This window comes from Pseudorasbora parva, chromosome 22 (genome assembly GCF_024679245.1).
Source record: "Pseudorasbora parva isolate DD20220531a chromosome 22, ASM2467924v1, whole genome shotgun sequence".
Taxonomy (NCBI): Eukaryota; Metazoa; Chordata; class Actinopteri; order Cypriniformes; family Gobionidae; genus Pseudorasbora; species Pseudorasbora parva.
The window spans coordinates 16,506,853-16,528,992 of NC_090193.1; the positions used below are offsets into that span (position 1 = coordinate 16,506,853).

At 37.6% G+C, this 22,140-nt stretch overlaps 1 protein-coding gene across 1 annotated transcript; it reads right to left on the bottom strand.

Moving 5' to 3' along the window:
- Positions 1 to 12,676: 12,676 nt before the first annotated feature.
- On the bottom strand, positions 12,677 to 18,276 carry atp5f1b (ATP synthase F1 subunit beta). Its single transcript, XM_067431527.1, has 10 exons — positions 18,119 to 18,276; positions 17,317 to 17,490; positions 17,043 to 17,217; positions 16,781 to 16,902; positions 14,076 to 14,260; positions 13,823 to 13,981; positions 13,609 to 13,731; positions 13,320 to 13,532; positions 13,038 to 13,239; positions 12,677 to 12,932 (listed from the first exon to the last, which is right to left on the bottom strand). Exons 1-10 carry the CDS (start codon positions 18,222 to 18,224, stop codon positions 12,835 to 12,837), a joined length of 1,557 nt encoding a protein of 518 aa, XP_067287628.1. The 5' UTR covers positions 18,225 to 18,276; the 3' UTR covers positions 12,677 to 12,834.
- Positions 18,277 to 22,140: the final 3,864 nt, after the last annotated feature.

Here is a 22,140-nt window from a genome sequence, read left to right on the forward strand (position 1 = left end):
GAGGGTGAATGACCTCCATGTACAAATACTGACATTAGATATTGTCCCAAAAAAATCAATACAGCCATTCAGCCACATGTGCTCACAAGATGATTGTTATGATACTGACATTCACTGTATACTTGATATCTAATTAAGAATGAGATTAAGTTGTTACAAAAAGTTCAAATAGTGTCATCTGGATTTTCCAGGAGCATCCAATAGGGTTGCCATTTGTCATGCAGTCATTTTATGCAAAATAAGCCATGACTGAAGGACTACTCAAATATTTTACCGGAATGAGATTTGGGAGAAGTCTAAAGATTCAGATCCATTTCGGAGAACTGTTTCTCAGAGTAACTAAATCAAGGTAAAAGCTTGCGAGGTCATTCACCTCAGCATGTTTCCGTCCTGCAGGCACAGGACGGGGGCTAACCCACCCTTACGAAAGGAAGGGTGATAGATCTACCAATATATTACTTGAAATATATTATAATATATTGTAAATACATGGAATAATATATTGATGGTATTATACAATATATTATATATTCCTGTAATATATTGCAAAATATACAAATGATTGCCGCTTTCATATATTGCAATATATTGGAGAATATAAATATTAAATCCCATATATGTGAATATATTGCCTATATATTACATGATATATTCCAATATACTGCAATATATCTTTGTTTCGTTAGGGCATCATGCACTGTAGAATCAACATGTTTGGAAGGAGCAAGATCATGAACTGAGGAAACATCTACACCATTTACAGTAAAACACTTTAAAATAAAACTTTGATATACAATAAAATATATATATTTTTAATTATAATAAGTGAAACAACCATTTGCGTTGTGGTCGAGGAAATATTTTGTTGTATTGTTGCAGGACAAGCATGAGTGCGAAATACAAAGACAGAACTGAATCATTAACTCAGAGGTCAGATCCATCTGTAGCTCTGCCTTATTCCACACTCAGATTAACACTCTATATGAGCTTGACCTGACAAACTCTATTCCTTACTGCACTCTTAAAATAATTAAAATGGAAGCATGTTAAAAAAGAACATATGTTTGAATGAAATGAGCTTGTTTCCTACTTATTATGTACTTTCATTAAACCAAAAATGACTCCAAAGCCCATAGGGCAAAATAGGACACACTTAAAGCAAAACTCTATTTGGTATTGTATGGATGGGCTACATTTGGAATCTAAATTACACTTTGTGAACTGAATAGTTCCAAAAAGCCTAAAGTAAGGTGAGGGAACTAAAGTAAATTTACCTGCAGCGATGATCGTTCAAGGTGGAGCAAGAGTGCCTGAGGGCTGTGGAGGAGCCAGAGGGAAGGCAGAGCCTGCTGGAGCCGAAGGGGTCGAGAGATGAAGTGCAGTGGATGGCTCATAAGTCTGTGGCGCGAGCGGGTGACAGCTGTCCAAGGTGTAACCAGAGGGGCGAGGGAGCCTGCTGAAGCCACAACCCAGCTAACAGGGAACGTTTTCCATAACTTTCACTAAGGTTATTTATGTAAAAGTTATATAAATGTTAGAAAAAAAACATTCGTAAAATAATGTTCCAGGAACATTCTTATAATGTTTTCATAGTTCAAATACATTCTCGTGATGTTGAGAGGAAACTTTCTTAGAACAACATTGTTGGAACGTTCTTATCATGTTATTTGTGCTTTACTGATTTTCTCATAATGTTGAGCAAAAACATTTCTCACAACAACGTTCTTGCGACGTCTGTATCATGTGATTTGTGTTTGAATGATGTTCTCATAATTTTGAGCGAAAACGTTCTCACAACTTTTTGTTAGTTGGGAAGACCAAAGGACTGTACCCCTTTTCCAAAAAGCCAGTGCTGGTGCTAGTTCGGAGCCAGCCTAGTTTCAAATCGGTTCTTTGTCTTTCCACACCCAAAAGCACCAGCTCCAAACCAGAAAAAGTGGTTCTTAAGTATCACCAAAACATTGCTGGGCTAGAAGTAAGAACCGATCGCGTCAGCGGCTGGAGGCGGGGTTACCCTGACTGACCGTGACCAACAAGACAAACACAAACTTGTGACCGCCATTTTTTAAATATCAGCTACCAGCTGCTCGATTGTAATCTCCATCTATACAAATCATGGTGAGCTGCACGAATGCGTTGGATTCGCTGCATTTTGATTCCGATGTAGGATCATAAAGCCATGAGCCATTGTTGATGGAAGGCTTGTTCGAGATGCATCGGCACACACTGTGCAGACCGATCGCAGTAACGTTACAACGAGAGCAAATGACTCCTTATGCTTTTGAATCGCTCACGGGGTATTTTGATATCATACGCGGATCGCTCCGCGCAGTGCCGATGCATTTAGAACAAGTCTGGTGTGTTTGTGTTTCCCGCTACCTTGCTAACGTTGCTGAGAAAGATGAGACGTAAACAGTGACGTAAGACCTGGCTCTGTAGTGGCTCTCTAGCCTGTGGAAAACCAAACCGATTCTTAAAGGCTCGTCAGTCGAACCAACTTAGAACTGTCACTAGCATTGGCATTGAACTAGCACCTGGTTCATTCTGGTTGAAAAGGGGTATAAGGGAGCCAAGGGAGAGAGGAGCTAAGGTGGAGCTGACAGGTCATCAGGCTATAGGTGGAATGACATGATCAGTGTCCAGAGGCGAAGTCGAGGGATCACCTCCCTGGGTGAGAGGCAGGGCTGAAGGGCTGGCTGAATTCTGCAGTGGATGAGGGAGGCTGGGAGGAGTCAGCGATGATAATGTCCATACAGGACAATAATGATGGGTAAAACCAGCGGCAAAAAAAGGGTTACTTCAGTTTGCAGGGTACACATGGACATTGCCGGCTCACACACCTGGTCAGACTTGTGATGGGGCTGGTCTCTGGGCTTGGCAGCGTGACAGGTGTGATGTGTACAGATGAAAACATTATTTTCATATATATATATATATATATATATATATATATATATATTATATATATATACATATATATAAATGAGCCCCGAAGAAAAACGACTAGTAATGCTGTATTATGCATGCCAGAGAAGTAGTTGGCAATGTCACTTTGTAAAGAAAGACTATGCGCCATGTCTTCCATGGAAGCACATATGCATTCTTTTACTACAGTGAAGTCAAGTCAATCCCAGTTGTTTCGAAGCAGCTTCACAGAAATAGATTTGTCTGTACAGCCGTTCTTGTGAAAATAGTGATTATATCCAGCTAATTTCAATTATCATAAAGTGTCAAGGCAGATAAGTGTCCACAATTGAGGAAGCCAAAAGCCAAAGGAAGACAGTGGCAAGGAACCAGTACTTCTTTAGGGCCAGAATGGAGAAAAAAACCTTGGGAGAAACCAGGCTCAGTCGTGGGGCCAGTTCTCCTCTGGCCGACAAACAAATAGTGTATGATTCTAAAATGTTGAAATAGTTTTGACTGCTTTACTCCTGTAGTGAACCACCTGACTGCTTTGACAGCCCAATCCAATCCTGGCGGCTGTATTTCTTAGGTTCTTTCACACATGATACTGCCATGCTAAAAAAAAAAAAAAAAACTATAGAAACCATTACAGAAATTCTATTGCATTTAATGGTTTTCATGGGAATTTTATTGGTTGTAACTGGAATTATAGTGGTCTCTGTGGGTCTCTACTGATGTGTTGCGTTCTATCGGTAGGAGCATTACATCCCAATGGAATGTCCCAAACACCACAAAAATAAACAAATGAAAGAAAGAATGAATGAATGAATGAATGAATGAATGAATGAATGAATGAATGAATGAATGAATGAATGAATGAATGAATGAATGAATGAATGAATGAATGAATGAATGAATGAATTGTAAAAAAGCAAATGGTAAAACCTTTTAATAAAAACAATTAGATTTTCTGTGATGGACTTTTTTAAGCTGGTCTGATCTTCTGTCCTTGTCTAAATAATTGTCATGCTTAATGTTTTATTATCAAGGTGAACAAATTCATCAGTATCTGTAAAATTCACCTACATAAATGAGTCTCACAGCACTAACACTGTTTCAGCTTTGATTGCCTCGGTAAACACGTAACAAACGGGGCGTTAACATAAGCCTACTTGCATTTTATGGTTGTCAGCTTTACCTTTACTTCACCAGGAGATGGTGCTGCAATTTCTATCTGAATGAAGCTTCAAGTAATGAACCATTTTCGACACTATTGTATCAGGAAGCAATAATGCTTTGAAACGCTTCATTTGGCCATCACTAGGTATTATCAACTGGCCAGAATTTTGTGACAGCAATAGACGTGATGGAGTATAATGCTTTAAGAGCTCGCTTAAGTGCTGGAGAGCTAAACTGATTAGTGCTTTGTAAATAATAAGCAAGATTTTATGTATGCTATGTTGAATAGGTAGCCAGTGCAATGTTGACAGAACTGGGTTAATATGGTCATACTTCCTGATTCTAATAAGAACTTGAGCTGCTGCGTTTTGGACCAGCTGGGGTTTATTTATTATGTGAGCAGGGGAAACACAAAGTTTGGAGGTCTGTAGCAACTGATGCTGCAGAAAGTCGATGACTTTTGCACTGTGCGCCTCAGCATGTGCTGACCCCACTCTGTGATTTTACGTGGCTTACAACTTCATGGCTGGATTGCAGTTGACCGTGGAATATTTAGTAGTGAAGAAATTTCACGACTGGACTTATTGCACAGGTGGCAGCCTATCACGGCACCACACTTGAATTCACTGAGCTCATTTTTACTTGTCTGTAGAAGCAGTCTGCATGCCTAGGTCCTTGATTTTATACACATGTAGGCATGGAAATAAATGGAACACCTGAATTCTGTGATTTGGAGGGGTGTCCCAATACTTTTGGCAATATAGGGCATGTCCCAAATGGCACTTTCACAAAGTAATGTCGCTTTGATTGCCGGGAAGAAGTCCGCTGCGTAAGCCGCACCTGTGCGGGCCAAGCAGAAGTGTGCATTGAGGGTGCATATCGACCTCAAAGGGGGTGCTTGCGGGCACCCTTCTAAGACCTAAAATGGCAAATGGGACACCCAGCGGTCTCGCGGACTTAACGGACAGCTCACCAAGCGGCCATTGTAAATCCACAAGACCGAAAGTGCACATGAAGTGAGCCACCTGGAACAGTGCCTTTGTGTAATCTATCATTAATCTCCGTTGAGAAGAAAGGAACCACAGGACACAAGTAACTGAAGAAAACAAAATAAAAGTCCATGAAACTGAAACTAACTGAACATTACTGTTTCAGTGCTACACTTCACATTTGACAGTTTATAATTTTAGTTTGTATCTTACACTTTATGTTGTGAAATTAATGTTTATTAGGCCTACATTATTTTAATGTAAAGTGTATTTTGTATTTGTGAGCGTGATACTGTGTGCACCTTCTATATATTAGTATTTCCCTCGGCCTATGGAAAAGCTACTTGAGATAAACTTTGATTCATCATGTGGTTTATCTCTTTACCACCAGCAACATTGAGATTCATTGGTTGTTCTGTAAATATTTTTCTGTATTTTTTCACTGGCATAATTGTTTTTATTTTTTTACAGTGTACCTGTTTTATGTTAAATCAAGTACTGTGAACAGTATTTTTTTTTTTTAAATAACGTTTTTGAAAACATTTTAAAAGTAAAATGTCAGAACTGCATTCTCATAGATGTTTTTATTTATTTATGGATTCCTGTCCATGTGCTCTCCCTTTCTGTCCTGTTTTTACATGGTTTAGAATGTACCAGGAGCTTCAGAAAGTTTGAGTCCATGGCAAGAAGTATGTTTTCATCACAGGCTGTGACTGGCGTCAAAGCGCTCCTTGCAAGCCATCTGGACATGAGCGAAGCCTGTGCTGAGGCAGCATGCGTGAGAGGAGGAGCTGAGAAATCATGTTCATCCAGAGTCTCCACAATCCATCTGGATAACATGAAGTGTTTGAGTATTGATAAAGCATGAACTTGTTTAAGAACCTGGTAAGAAAGGCAAGAAATTACACTACCGTTCATTATGTAAATGTTTTGAAAGCAGTCTCATCTCATGCTCAACAAAGATGCATTTATATGATCAAAATTATGATTATAATATGATCAGTTAAAACAGTTGAAATTGTATTACCGTTCAAAATAACGATTCATATTTTAATTAATTTTCAACATCATTACTCCAGTCTTCAGTGTCTGATCCTTCAGAAATCATATTGCGTGATGCTTTCGATCTTGATTTAGTATCAATTTATATGTAGTATATGCTACTGTACATAATAAGGAAAAATGTGTTTGTCATAGCACTATTTTAAACGTTTCTTGGGTCAAATTATGTGCTATTCATTAATATTCACTTGTGTTTGCTTATATGGGTATCATTATTCATTAAAAATATTAGGATGCAAGTTATTAACATTTTAAAATTTCACATTTAAAGAAATCTAGTTTTTGATCATATCTAAATATTTATTAGAATGCAAAGACTGCAATACTTTTTTTGAGAAACTAGATTAGATACATGTATATTTATTAAAGAGCCATAAGGCAACTACTAGTTAATGGCATTACAAATAAACATTATTATTTTTTAGCCACAAAATGACTCTAATTTGCCTCTTTGAATTGGAATTCTCTATTTTAACCTTAATTACTATACTAATTGTAATATAAATAATAAAAATATTAGAAGAAAAATATTTTGAGTGTTTATTTTACAGACAATAATTATATTATAGAACAATATAGAACATTTATATAGAACATTTATTTAATTGAAAAATAGTTATGGTGTATGGTCACATTTGACCATCAATGAGTAGGAGTGTGACCAATTATTAATGGTAGGGTGGGTAGGAATTGGTTAAAAAACTTTTTTTCCAAATTTGTTTAAACTTTCTTTATATATCAATACATAATTAAAATGTAAGTATTCTGAAAAAGAAAGTATAAAAATTGAGTGTCTGTAGACCTCTCACAACTGTTTTAAAGGGTTAGTTCACCCAAAAAAGAAAATTATTTCATGAATTACTCTCGTAACACCTCCGTCCATCTTCGGAACACAAATGAAGATATTTTTGTTGAAAGCTGATGGCTGAGAAAGGCTTCAGATAGGCCTCCATTGGCATTCAGTATATTTCCACTGACCCACTCACAAGACCCATAAAAGGCACTAAAGACGTCATTACAAAGTCCATCTCACTTCAGTGGCTGTACAATCATTTTACAATGAAATATAATTTAAAAATAATAATAATCAAAATAACGACTTTATCCACCATGTTATTGACGTGAACTCTATAAATTCTATTTACTAGAGACCTACAAGGAAGACAATAACTTGGCGGATAAAGTCATTATTTAGATTTTTTTTTGCACACAAAAACTATTCTCGTCACTTGGTAAAATGGGATGCATGTAAGAGTTTCCATGATGAAAGCATTGTTGATTAGTAGTAGCTAAAGGTTAGCCTAGAAATCTAGACGGCAGCAAATTTAATCTGCCCGCAAGTGTCGTCTAGGAACTCTCAATACCATTCTGAGCTGTATTCCTCTCACTCTGGACGGGCCAATCACGTCGTGTATAGAGTCGGCGGGCGGGGCCATAATGACGACGGCCGAGTTGCGTTTGCATGCTTCTAGTGAACACAGAAACTGGCAAACGGTGGCAGTCTTTCGAATCAGCTTTGACTGCGATTCTGGAAGACTTGGAATTAAGCTTTTCTCTGAGAAAAGAACAAAGAACGGCACTGAAGTCATTCTTAAAGACCTTCACTTAACTGCCCTTAATTGGTCCTTAGTGGACACTTTTGTCCACGGGGGTCTGAGGTGTGACCTCAAAAAATGTTTTTAAATAAATGTTATATCAATATCTTCAATAATATAAAAACTATCCATTGATGCAGTTTTTTTTTTTTTTGAATTTTTGAATTTATTTACCACTAAAAGTACCATATTTTTATGTAAAACATATCTATTTTATATATTTATTTTTATATATTTATTAGTAACTTAATTTTAGTGAAACAAACAATTCCAGTATGTTCAGAGAGCCAAACCCTAAAAATGTGATGACTTTGGTGACATCTGGTGACCTATGTTGGTATAAAATTTATAATTTTCAGTAGCCACTAGATGGCAATAATAGTACCCAATGGCTGCAATAAGAGCATAGCTGCATGAAGGCTGAACTCTATAAACCAATGTTGTAACGAATTTAACCTCTTAAATTTTACATTTTATCACAAGTTAAAATTGTAAATTAAAAAAAAAATTTTTTGTTGTTGTTCTAGACTATAAAAATATGCCAAAACATGCTTAGAAAAATCTAACCATGCAATAAGAAAATGACAAAGTAGGAGATCATGTACCATTTTTTTTTTTTAACAAAATCATTAAATTTAACCCCTTAAGTGTCACTGGCCCACCGGTGGGCCCATTTGCCACTGCATGTTTAAAACAATATATCCTATATTTATCCTTATCTAATATTGACAAACTATATATCAATCGAAAGCTTACGAACTCAAGATTCATCCTGTGCAAACCGATTTGAAATCGGACCTTGCGTTACCATGGAAACGGTGCTCTAAATTATTCTAGCGGGCTCCTCCCCAAGTGGCGTTGTCATGTTTCATATTTATTTAACATATTTATTTAATTTATAATAAAAACCTTTTCTAATCTTGACAAAACGCATATCGTCGGAAAGGTCTTAGTCTCACGGTTCTATTTCTGCAAACTGTTTTGTGATATTTACACAAAAATATATACATTTGACACAGGAAATTGCATTTAAAAAAAATCAATGGAATTTCAATGACACCCGGTGGCTATTTGTGGTACAACGCCTAAACAAAATCTCATGGGAACTTCAACTTTTGTGATATCAACTTCAAATTTGGAACACAAATTGATTAGACATATGGCTTTGATTTGATAGTAATTTTAGAGTCCACATTATTTTGTAAAATATATATTTTATATTAAATATTAAATATCTAGTACAGTATATTTGATTTACAGTACATTTAAACTTCCATAACTTTTTTAAACTTAAATTTTTTGAAGTGATTTCACTTGAGCAATACTCTGCTGACTGTCTTCTTTAAAATGAAACCAAACGTATGTCTATATTCCAAAGCATTCTTGAATTGCAACCATTTAAGTTTGGATAGTGAATTTTCATGTATATTTTGAAAAAGGGGGGTGACACTTAAGGGGTATAACTCAAAAAGGTTAATGGAACAAACAGGTAAGAATAACAATGAACCTAACAATAGCAACAACAACAACAACAACAACAACAAAAAGTGTTAACTTTCTGCTTAGTGTAAACAGGTTAGCAGAACGGTTGAACAAATTTAGGTTGCTTGTGGCAGCAGGTTACTGTGTGTCTGTTGGCTCATTCAATTCTTTGTTTTTGTATGTCAGTGACAGTGAATTAAAAAAAAAAACGCTTTGTTATAGGCTCATTAAATGCTTTGTTTGTTTGTGTGTGTGTGTGTGTGTGTGTGTGTGTGTGTGTGTGTGTGTGTGTGTGTGTGTGTGTGTGTGTGTGTGTGTGTGTGTGTGTGTGTGTGTGTGTGTGTGTGTGTGTGTGTGTGAGATAGTGTTTGCCACATTCAGAATGTTGTACAGACTCACACCTTCATTTCTATGTATGTATGCTCATCATTGTGTTGGATTTTTTTTTTTTTTTGGACAAATAAAAATGAAAAAGCTCTGAAATCTATTAAATTCCCATTGATTCCTATGGGTGGACATTTTTGTCCACGAAGGCCCAATTAAGGAGTTTTGTTTTTTTCAATCACTTAACATTGTAAAATCAAGTCAATGTATTTTTTTTATATGTTCAGGTGACACACTTAGAAAAAGTAGCCAAGTCTTGTACCACTCAGATTAAGGGAAGTATTTTTAAATATAAATTAAAAAATGCTTTTGGACAGTTTTGTGCCTAAGGTCCGTAGAGGGTTAAAAAGGGAAGATGTGTTTGGAGTTTTGCCGACCGGATACAGCGAATGTTTAATCTATCAACAAGCTCTGCTTCACCTTCGTTGCTCTGGTTGGTTGTAGCGCTATCCTATCGCGTGCAGAGGGAGTTTGAGACAACCGTTTATCCCGCCCCTCGGATTGAGCCCTGTCTATGGTGAGTTTCCAGACCAAACATCTTGATGTGGGTCTGGCTTGTCAGGCTAGCTAAAGGTAACTTATAGTCTTAAAAAGTTCCTGGATGCGGTGTACTAGCTTTTACACAATCATTTTTTTCTAAAGTTAAATTTTGTGAAATTCAGTACGACAGCGATCTAAGCTATTGAGTATTTATCATCTCTACTAATGGCTCGCTAAGTGTATAACAACATTTTAACTTTATGCTAAGTATAAAGTTAGAAATACAGCCAGCAAGGAGTCATTTTTCAGCCCCTTGAGGTCCCTCAGTTTTCGCCATCGTTGGAAAGCCACACCGATGTTTACTTGCGTTTGATTTTTTTGTTTATCCAAAGACTTTTTGTCCATTGCCTTTTCTTGTACTGTCTTCCTTTTTTGCATTGTTGGCTGCAAAACCCGGCACTGTGAATTTTGCTCGCTCATGTGGGCAGATCCTGTAGCGAAAGGGGTGGTAGCCATGGTAGCGAGAGAGAGTCGCCTAAGCCAATCACTTGTTTCGTCCCCCGAAAGAACATAATGAGCGGTGTTTATTGCAGATTAAAAAGTCTAAAGTCACTCAGAGTACTTACATTTTAATTATGTATTGCCATATGAAAAATATTTAAACAAATTTGGACAAAAGTGTTTTAAATCCTTCTTACCCCTACCTTTCAGGAATACCTCAGGGCTAAATACAAGAATAAAAATTAATGTTAACAATGTTGCATCTCTATTACTCTCCATAATAAAACGATCCTGTAAATATGGCTGACTTAATAATCAATGCACACTAACATTATACTGTTTACCAAAGCTAGCTGCAAACATCTGTAAAGTGAAACTGTTGTGCATCTGCTTAAGCCATTCAAATGCATTTACACAGCGCTAGAACTTAGTATTGAGCGCTCATGAGCCACGTGACTGTGCGCGCCGCCGGCCCGGGAGACGAGAGCATGCCGCAAATCCGCTTTTCTATGTCTCTAGCTTTTACATTACGCCAAAACGCTATTTATTGTTTGAATTTCACATTAAAACAACGTAAAAAATCAAAAGCTTATCTTTGATTAATATTAAAAGCAGGTTTGGCAATTTGGCGTGAGATTGAGAAGTGAGAGCGTGACAGAGCCTGAAAGCAAAGCGTGTCTCACGCCAAATGCATGAGTTGGCAACCCTGTTGTGACGAGTAATAGATCAAACAAATCGAATGTGATCTGCACAAAGCTTAATTTTAAGCTTTCAATGATGATTTAATGACTATGTATTTTACTTCATGGGCGTATAGGCCTAGTATTATTTTACACACCATTTATTTATTCCACATATGAAGCACATTTCATATTTGTGCATTGTCCTTGTGTTGTACGTATTGCGAACATCATTAAATGCATTTCACTGGAAAGGTTATGAAAGAATTTCTCGAAGATGCCAGCTGGTGAACTGCGATGTGAAATGAACATGACGGCTCAGCTGTGCAGCTCGTACCTGTTACTCCCCAGGAGATGCACAATTCCTTTCGCAGTCTTATCCCCACCTGCATCCCAGATTTACTGCTAAAATGCGCTGTTGTAATTAAGAATTGAGTAAGTATTGGGGGGGGGGGGGGGGGGGGGGACGACGACGACGACACACACTTGGTTTTCCAGATTATAACCAATAATTTCAAAAACTAAAGATCATGCCAGGCGCTGAAGAACATATTTCAGTTGGTATATGTTTTAGTAACATTAATTTTTTTACCTTCTGATGGGAGTAGGTCACTCATATGGATTAACATGGGACAGCAGTTTACAGCCACATTCCCGCTTGTTGTGCAATGGCTCCACCATGTGGCCAGTTAGTGACACTTAGTTTTTCCACCGCTCTGCTAGGACACGGCAAATCCAAATTTACACTAGCACAAAAACTTTTGCAAACAGTAAGGCTTTAACTTACAATTTGTAGGCAACTTTAAGGCCTTGATACTTAATATACATAAAGAGGTTGCTCAATCTGCATGCTTGACGAAATGGTGGCAGTAGGTTTTTCAAACGTCATTTGAACAGATATTTTAAGTGTGAGATTTGTTATTATGAACCGATATGAACCCAAAGGCAGCATTGATAGTTTATCAAGGATGTCAAACACCAACATATACCGTTATACATAGATTTGTCCAGTGTTTTAATCTTTGACATGCAAAGCATTCTTTCATGGTTACCATTTTGTAACCGTATGGAATTTAGAGCAGATGTCATCATTTAGATTGCCAGAGTAAAATGAACACCAACTCAAGCTTAACAGACCATTTACATAAAGCATATAACAGATGTCATTCTGTCTCCCAATGTCTTAGGAAGATATTTAAATGCTTAGTTTTAGGATCCAGGTGTAATTCATGAGTGAGATGAACAAAATATTTGAATTTTACACTTGTAAAAAACTATATTAGACGGCAGAAGTTTAGATTGCGTGTGACAGTTTTAGCAAAGTTGATCACTTAGAGTCCTTAGAAAGTCATGCATCATATGATACAGTAGGCTTTATAGGACAGCAGCAAACTTAATTTAAGACAGACAAAAGAAACAGTTCACGGTAAGACGGTTTTATTTTCCATCATTTGGAACCATTAAATAGAACTTCAGAATGACCAGCGATAAAGATACAATTTGTTTTTTGAATGTGACTACAAACCAAGTGCTCCTCCCTTTCTTTCAACCCACCCTGACACATTTAAACAGACTCATTTACGAATGCTCCTCAGCCAGTTTCTCTGCCTTCAGGACAACCTCCTCGATGGGGCCCACCATGTAGAAGGCCTGCTCAGGCAAAGCATCATACTCGCCTAGGAAAACAGAAATACTATGAGCAACACTGAATAAAAACTATTATATTTCACAAAAGGGAGTATGATAGAAACCACCAAGACAAACAGAACAACTTGACTTACCACCCAGAATAGCCTTGAAGCCCTTGATGGTGTCTTTCAGGGGCACCAGCTTGCCCATGTGTCCAGTGAAGACCTCAGCGACTTGGAAGGGCTGGGATAGGAACCTCTGGATCTTACGTGCACGGGCAACTGTGAGTTTATCCTCCTCAGACAACTCATCCATACCCAGAATAGCAATGATATCCTGCAGGGACTTGTAGTCCTACACAGAGAAGAGCATGAATAAGGTCATGGATTGGAATTCAAAAGTGAAGCAAACCACTCCGATGAATGTGCGCTCACCTGGAGGATCTTCTGGACACCACGGGCTACATCATAATGCTCAGATCCCACAATGTTGGGGTCCATGATACGGGAGGTGGAGTCCAGTGGGTCCACGGCGGGGTAGATGCCCAGCTCAGCAATGGCACGGGACAACACAGTGGTGGCGTCCAAGTGAGCGAAAGTGGTGGCAGGGGCAGGATCAGTCAAGTCATCAGCAGGCACATAGATGGCCTACGAGAGAAAGACATTAAACATGAAGAGATCCAGGAAACGAGTACATGTGCCAAGCAAACAAAAAGAGGCATACCTGCACAGATGTGATTGAACCCTTCTTGGTTGTGGTGATTCTTTCCTGCATGGTACCCATGTCAGTGGCCAGAGTTGGCTGATAACCCACAGCAGAGGGGATACGTCCCAGCAGGGCAGATACCTACGAACAAAAATAAAACCCATTCAATAAAACGCTTGTTTCAGACTAAGAAACAACCTGGTTTAGACTTCCAAACAATCCAAACACTGACCTCTGATCCAGCCTGGGTAAAGCGGAAAATGTTGTCAATGAAGAGCAGCACATCCTGCCCCTCCTGGTCACGGAAATACTCAGCAACCGTAAGTCCAGTCAAAGCCACACGGGCACGGGCACCTGGGGGCTCGTTCATCTGTCCGTACACTAGCGCCACCTGACGGGAAGCAAGGGGATCTCATTACTTACCACAATTCAAGATTACACAGGTAAGAGATCAAATTTAACAACTATAGAGATCTACAAGTTACCTTTGAGGTGGTGTCCTTCAGGTTGATGACACCAGACTCAATCATCTCATGGTAGAGATCGTTTCCTTCACGGGTTCTCTCTCCCACGCCAGCAAACACAGAGTAACCACCATGAGCTTTGGCCACATTGTTGATCAGCTCCATAATCAATACAGTCTTTCCCACACCAGCACCACCAAAGAGACCTGAAATGAGAAGGTGCCTTTAGTATTATAAAGTATAGGAGGGTTCAAAAGCATAAGACTCAAATAAATAAATTAAAAATAATAAGTTTGGGGTTAGTAAGACCTTAAATGTATTTTGGGGAGAAAAAATAACAATAGAATGCTAGTTTAGGTCTTATTTACTACTGTGATAAGGCTGCATTTTCAGAATTTAGCAGTGATTCCAATATGCTGATTAACTCCAGAAATGCTCCTTGATGTTGAAAACAGCTGTGCTGCTTAAAGGGTTAGTTCCCCAAAAAAATAAATTCTGTCAATAATTACTTACCCTAAAGTCATTAGACACAAACGTAAGAGTTTAAGATATTTTATTTAGTCCGAGAGCGTATGCAAGTCTAGGCACACTATAGTGTCCATGTCCAGACAGGTAACAAACACATCTAAGTAGTCCATATGTGACATCAGTTGTTGAGTTAGAATCTCTTGAAGCGTCGAAAATACATTTTTGTCCAAAAATAACAAAAACTACGACTATTCAGAATCAGGGTATATACAGCAATCCTTAAGTTAAATTTACTACTTTTTAATACCTTTTTTACTACCTTCAGAATATTTTTTAAAACCATCACGACACTGAATTGCAAGTGTTAATCAGCGACCTTTCTATTATTTACACAGATTTTGACATATATAACATACAAAAAAGAATAGATTTAGTATCGATACCAGGAGGAAATCTGTTATAAGTTATCATTCAGACACAGTAAAATACATCTCAACATTCACAAAGGTTGGTTCAGGAGAAAGCATTACTGCATACACATTTGATTTACATTAATAATTGGTAATTCCGCAATTAAATTATTTAGTGGTTTTTTTCCAACAACAAAACCTGAGCCAAATATTACATTTCTATAACTGTGATAAGTTGTTGAATTTAACAAAATACTAAAAAATAGTGCTGTCAATCGATTCAAAACTTTAACTAGATTAATCACACATTTTTTCTGTGATTAATCGCAATAAAAAAAGAAATGTTTTTGTACATTATTATATTTTTTAATATAATAATTTCACAGTTAATCAAATTAATGTAGAAACAACATCAAGACAGTATATTTTAAATACTTGTTTAAATGGCATCTTTTTATGAATGAAGGCCAGTATTACTGATATTAATACAGCAACTGATTTTTTTTTTACATTTATTATTAGGCTTCAAAAATATAACAGTTTTTAATTTAAGTAAAATTAAAACAATGCTAACATAAACCTATAATAAATGTCATGTTTACTCCTGCCCTTCCTGTCTTAACAGTTAGGAAATATACAGAAATGTAATCAAGTTAGCAAAGTTATATGCGGTCTGCACTGCATAAACTATAAATTAAATAGTTAATCCTTATTAAAGCTACAAAAGTTATTTAGTCCAGAGCAGCGAGTCATTTTCTCTGTTCCCTTTGTTCTTTAACTTTACTGACAGGAAGCTTTATTGGCTGCTGTCCCTTTAAGAGCAGACAGACACGCGGATCTTACCGTCTATGGATCGCGCTTCATTCTCTCACAACTCTTTTTGTTCATTTTAGACTTTATATAAATCATTTAAGATTGCTCTTATGAAGATAGTCGTTGAAGATATGCCTTGAAACAAGTCTAAAATAAAACGTAAGCCAGCCACTTCTGTTGAGCGGGCAGTGTTCTGAGATGATGCCGAACGACGGATGAATATGACGTCAGAATCAAACATACGTTGAGACGGAGACGAAAGATCTTTGATTATGTGCCCAGATATGCTAAAGCCCATATTTAAACGAACTAACGCAAACGCAGATAGAATTGCAATCAGACTAAGACACCTGATAGTCTGAAAAAATAATACCTAATTTGGAAAAAAATAATACCTATGAGTCCACATTTAACACTTTTAATGGCCTTAAATTTGACAATTTTGATTTATCACTTTTTAATACTTTTTAAAACCCCGCGGACACCCTGAGAATTGTCTTTTCCATAATTGTTTTCAATCCATAAACAAAGATTTGAACTGTTATGAATAAGAATATTGATTCATGATTCGGATCGAGTGTCAAACTGCTGAAGTCATGTGACATCGGCAATCCGAATTCTGAACAGATACGCTGATTTATAACCGTTCGAATCTTTGTTTGTGGATTGAAAACGAACACAGAAGTTGTAGTTTGTTATTTTTAGACCAAAACCTAGTCGATGCTTCAAGAGATTCTAAATAACCAACTGATGTCACATTTGGACTACTTTGATGTTTTTAATTACCTTTCTGGACATGGACAGACAGTATATGCTCTTGGACTAAATATAAAATATCGATGAACAGTGTTGAACGACATTAGGGTAAGTAATTATTGACAGAATTTTCATTTTTGGGTGAATTAACCCTTTAATACTTGTGATAATGGTGATAATTATTTTGTACAGTTAAGAATCTCTTAAGACTACTACCTTGATCCAAAAAGACATCATCATACTGACCCCAAACTTTTACAGTAAGGTCTATATACATACCAATCTTGCCACCCTTGGCATAGGGGGCCAGCAGGTCTACGACCTTGATTCCTGTGACCAGAATCTCCTGCTCGACACTCATGTCTGTGAATTCTGGGGCCTCAGCATGGATGGGGGCAGTCCTGGAGAACAATAGTCAACTTAAAGACATTGCTACACATCTATCTGCAGCTCAATAAAAAGATTATCTAATGTACAAGCTGAACACCCATAAAATTAGCTTGCAAACAATGTTGCTTCAGAAGTCTTTGTAAATACTCACTGTTTTGTGGAAATTGGTCCTCTTTCATCAATGGGCTCACCGATGACATTCATGATCCTGCCAAGCGTCTCAGGTCCCACAGGGATTCTGATGGGTGCACCGGTGTCAAGAACCTTCTGACCACGCACCAGTCCCTCAGTACCATCCATAGCAATGGTACGGACGGTGCTCTCCCCTAAACAACAGCAGAAATTATTATGTACAACATCATGACTTTGGATTCTTTCGTGCTAAATTATAAGTTGTAGTTTCAGTAAATCTTTAGTCAGGTTACCCAGATGCTGAGCCACCTCCAGGACTAGCCTGCTGTCACGGCCAGCAACTTCCAGGGCATTGAGAATGGGGGGCAGACCCTCGTCAAACTGGACGTCCACTACGGCACCGATGACCGCGACGATACGCCCGCTGGCGATGGCAGCAGCTGCGGCAGGAGCAGCATAATCCCTGCCTGAAAAGGGAGGTACAGAAACAGCTGAAGATCACATTCAACTGACATACAATGTAACTGAAACCAAATTACAAAAATTACGAACTCGGAAGCTCTTATTCTAAAGGTTATGTCTCTGTAGTTGATAGCTTATTGACATGGGAAGTCAAAACAGGCTAATGAATGAAACCAAGCACGTCGATGTTATAAAATAAAGCCATTCAAATCTATAGGGACCCGCCCGGAATCTGCACTTAAAACTTGTAAAGGTTCATAAATGAGGCGGCATTAAACGTGATCTTCCACATTTATCTCTACCATGACCTCGCGAGCTGCGAACACAGCTAACATTAGCAGCGCGAGCCTCCTCTCCATGACACATAAAGGTCATTCCGGGTTTCTTATCAACCAGAATTAGTTGTTGACATTAAATGGAGTATTCCAATATGGCTGCATTTTCCACCACAAATCAACATACTTGTAGAGCATCAGGTGAGAACAATCATTGAAACTCTTCCAGTTAAAACTTTGCGGCCTGCACTTGCTGTCCGCATGCTGCCATTTAGCAGTCTCGCGCTGTCGGTGACGTTTGCTTTCAGAAGAGCGGTGTTAAAATCAACCATTCTACAAAACAGTTAGTTCTACTTACGAGAAAACAGTGCTGCTGGAGCTCCGTTTAGAGCCTTCAGGGGGGTCACCCCGGGCTTAAGAGCTTGCAAAGCCCCGGTGCAGCAGCGTCCCACAGCTCCCAACATCGTTAAAATGGCTGAAGGTGGAATGGGGCATAGGCTCACGAGCTTATATATAGTGCCGCTTGAGCCTCACACTGCGCATGCGTAGCAGACATGGCGACACGGGAACTGAGCGTCTACGCATGCGTCAGTGCTGAAGGACAGACTGGGCATAGTTACAAATGAACTGAAATAGCATTATACTGCATGTGTAGGGGAACCAGTAAACAAAGATCATAGAGATTTGGGCCAAATGTAATACATACATATGATGTAATACAAATGTATTTATGCAAAAATAATGGATCGACAACAGACCGCCTTGCTATTATTATGATCTAGAATGCGTTTGTAATTTACATGTAATAGCCACAGGTAGTAAGTATGTGTGCGTGCTCCGCATTTGTTTTTGAGCACAATAAATATGCAGTGATTTTGAGCAGCTTTTATTAGATATTACCGTAAAACCTTAACCCGAAATCGCAGTTTAACACATGCATAGTGAACCCAATGTCAGTAATTTCATTTTCTAATCTAGCCTGTTTGCTAGCTTTTGTTGTGACCTCAAGGTGTCGTTGTTGTGTAAACGTAAAATGTAATGGTCAAAAATGATTATGACAGTTGTTGTCAAGTTGCTGCCACTGTCTAGTAGCATAATGGCCAATGAGCTAATTGTAATTTGTTTTGACAAAAATAAAAAACATATATAACCTATAATATTTAATAATTGTTATACGTTTTTATTGAGGTATTTAATTTAAGTTATCAATCCTCATTACTTCTCTCAAGCTAGCCTACTTATCTATTTGTAGGCCTATAAAGATATTGTGCAATTTAAAATATTTAATGTGGGTTATGGTTCATGCTTTAAAACTTTTGACGGAACGCAAAAATAATCAGGTGAGATAAACCACTGAACTGTGCAGTTATCCAGCCATGTACATCTATTGCTAAAAAAATAAAATAAATTATTGTAGGCTATATCTGTGAGCCTGTGCATTTTTTAATGAACCCAGCATAAACTTGGCCTATATCTCCGATAATAACATTTACAATGAATAATAATGTAAAAACATTTTCATGTATGTTCACAGTATGACAGCATATTGTAAATAAGAATACACTCGACAAATCAATGAAGCAAATGCAAGTAATTTAATAATTGTCATATTTGTTATTTTTTAATTAAACAGAAAATTATCATTAGTATATTTATGTTTGTATACACTCTGCTGTTAGATGTTTTCCTCAATGAAGAAAGGCTGATGATTTCTACAAGTTTTGTTCTTCTAAACTCTTTGACAAGCTTTTCATTGAACAGTCTATTCATTGCTGGTAGATCACCACTCCGAAAAGTTGCAGGTCGATATCATGTTCAAAACTGAATCCAGACTGAGGAAAGCTCCCAGACATTGAAGAGAAAGTTCAAAAATTTAAATTCCATCTCTTGTTTATGTCATTCTCAACCTGTATGACTTTCTTTCTTCTGTGGAACACACCATTTTTGTTTTGTTTTTAAAGAATGTTTCAGCTGTTTTTGTCCACACATTGAAAGTCAAATGGGTCAAAAATAACTTGAATGCAATTCAAGCAACCCACAACATTATAGTTATATATTTATAGTTATAAATTATATAGTGTTGTTATTATAGTTAGATATTGCCAATATTTTTGAATATTATTGACTTTGCAGATCACTGTTTTCTCTGTTGCTGCTTTAGCTGAATTGAACTCATTCCATAATTTACACAGAACTTTAGTTATTGAACAAATTGTATCAACGCTGAACTGATTTCAGGTGATTGACTGATTGACTGTTTACTATTGTCTTTTTAGAGCTGCTTAACAGCAGAATTGAGTTCTGTTTGCGTCACTGAATTTTCCTGTTTATCACTATAAAGCTGCTTTGAAACTATTTCTAAAACGCTATATAAATACAGGTGACTTGACATTAGAACATCTTAGAAGTTTAGAAGTGATTTATCACACACTGATATCACAATATGTATACACTATTATAAGATTATGACCTGAAGTGAATAACACTGATTATCTCTTCATCACAGTACCTGTTAGTGGGTGGGATATATTAGGCATCAAGTGAAAAATGTTTCCTCAAAGTTGATGTGTCAGTAGTATGCAGGCAAAATCGGCAAGCATGAGAATTTCAGCGAGATTGACAAGGGCCAAATTATGATTGCTAGACGGCTGAGTCAGAGGATCTCCAAAACTGCAGCTCTTGTGGGGTGTTCCCGGCAGTGGTCAGTATCTATCAAAAGTGGTCCAAAGAAGGAACAGTGGTAGACCGGTGACAGGGTCATGAGGGGCCAAGGCTCATTGATGCAAGTGGGGAGTAAAGGCTGGCCCGTGTGGGCTGATCTAACAGACGAGCAACTGTAGCTCAAATTGCTCAAGAAGTTAATGCTGGTTCTGATTGAAAAGTGTCAGAATACACAGTGCATCACAGTTTGTTGTGTATGGGGCTGCATAGCCACAGACCGGTCAGGGTGCCCATGCTGACCCCTGTCCACCATGGAAAGTGCCAAGAGTGGGCATGTGAGCCCCAGAACTGGACCACAGAGCAATGGAAGAAGTTGGCCTGTTCTGATGTTTTACATTTTCTTTTACATCACGTGGATGGCCGGGTGCGTGTGGTAGCTTACATGGAGAACACATGGCACCACTATGGAAAGAAGGCAGCATGATATTGTTGGTCCTGCCATCTGTGTGGATGTTACTTTGACACGTACCACCTACCTAAGCATTGTTGCAGACCATGTACACCATTACATGGAAATGGTATTCCCTGGTGGCTGTGGCCTCTTTTAGCAGAATAATGCACCCTGCCACAAAGCAAAAATGGTTCAGGAATGGTTTGAGGAGCACGACAATGTGTTTGAGGTGTTGACTTGGCCTCCAAATGTCAAATTCCCCAGATCTTAATCCAGTCGAGCATGTGTGGGATGTGCTGAACAAACAAGTCCGATCCATGGAGGCCCCAAAGTTTACAGGACTTAAAGGATCTAATATAATATAATATAATATAATATAATATAATATAATATAATATAATATAATATAATATAATATAATATAATATAATATAATATAATATAATATAATATAATATAATTAATATAATATAATATAATATAATATAATATAATATAATATAATATAATATAATATAATATAATATAATATAATATAATAATAGTTTCTGGTCTTCAAATTTTGATGGATGAATGCTGTTCTAAGCTGAAGAACAAATGTAGTCTTGTCATACATCTTTACTAATATTAAACCATGCTGTGCTTCAACATTCTTTTCAAGGGGTTGCTTCCATCAATCCATCATCAATTGCTTCCACAAAATCAAACTGAATTTCTTCAGTTCAGGTAATTCTGATGTTGTTGTTGTCATAAGACTGTGATCTTCTGCCAGGAACATCAGGCGAATCTGTTGCTGTCCAGAATCAGGTGGTTTGGTCATTTTGTAGTGACGTGTACACTGCACTTGTTTCTACTCACCTAGACAAGTTTCTTCTTCTAAACTTTTTAAATTGTTAGTTCACAAAAAAAATGAAAATTATTACTCACCCCCATGTCGTTCCAAGCCCTAAGACCTTCTTTCATCTTTGGAAAACAATTTTAGATAGATTTGTTAAAATCTGAGCGCTTTCTGACCCCATGTTGACTGCAACATTATTATTGCCACTTTCCCAGAAAAATATATTGTTAAAATAGTCCATGTGACTACAAGAATATTTTTTTTCTGTGCATTTTTTTCTGGCCCGCTGCCTTGTAGGCCTTGTCAACTATAGAAGATGTTATTCTGCAAAGCATGTAAGTGTCTCTACTACCTAAGGCATCAGGATTTCATCAGCCTTGAGTGCTCATTGTGGAGGTCGGGAAAAAAAGGTGAGGTTTTTCTTCAGTGG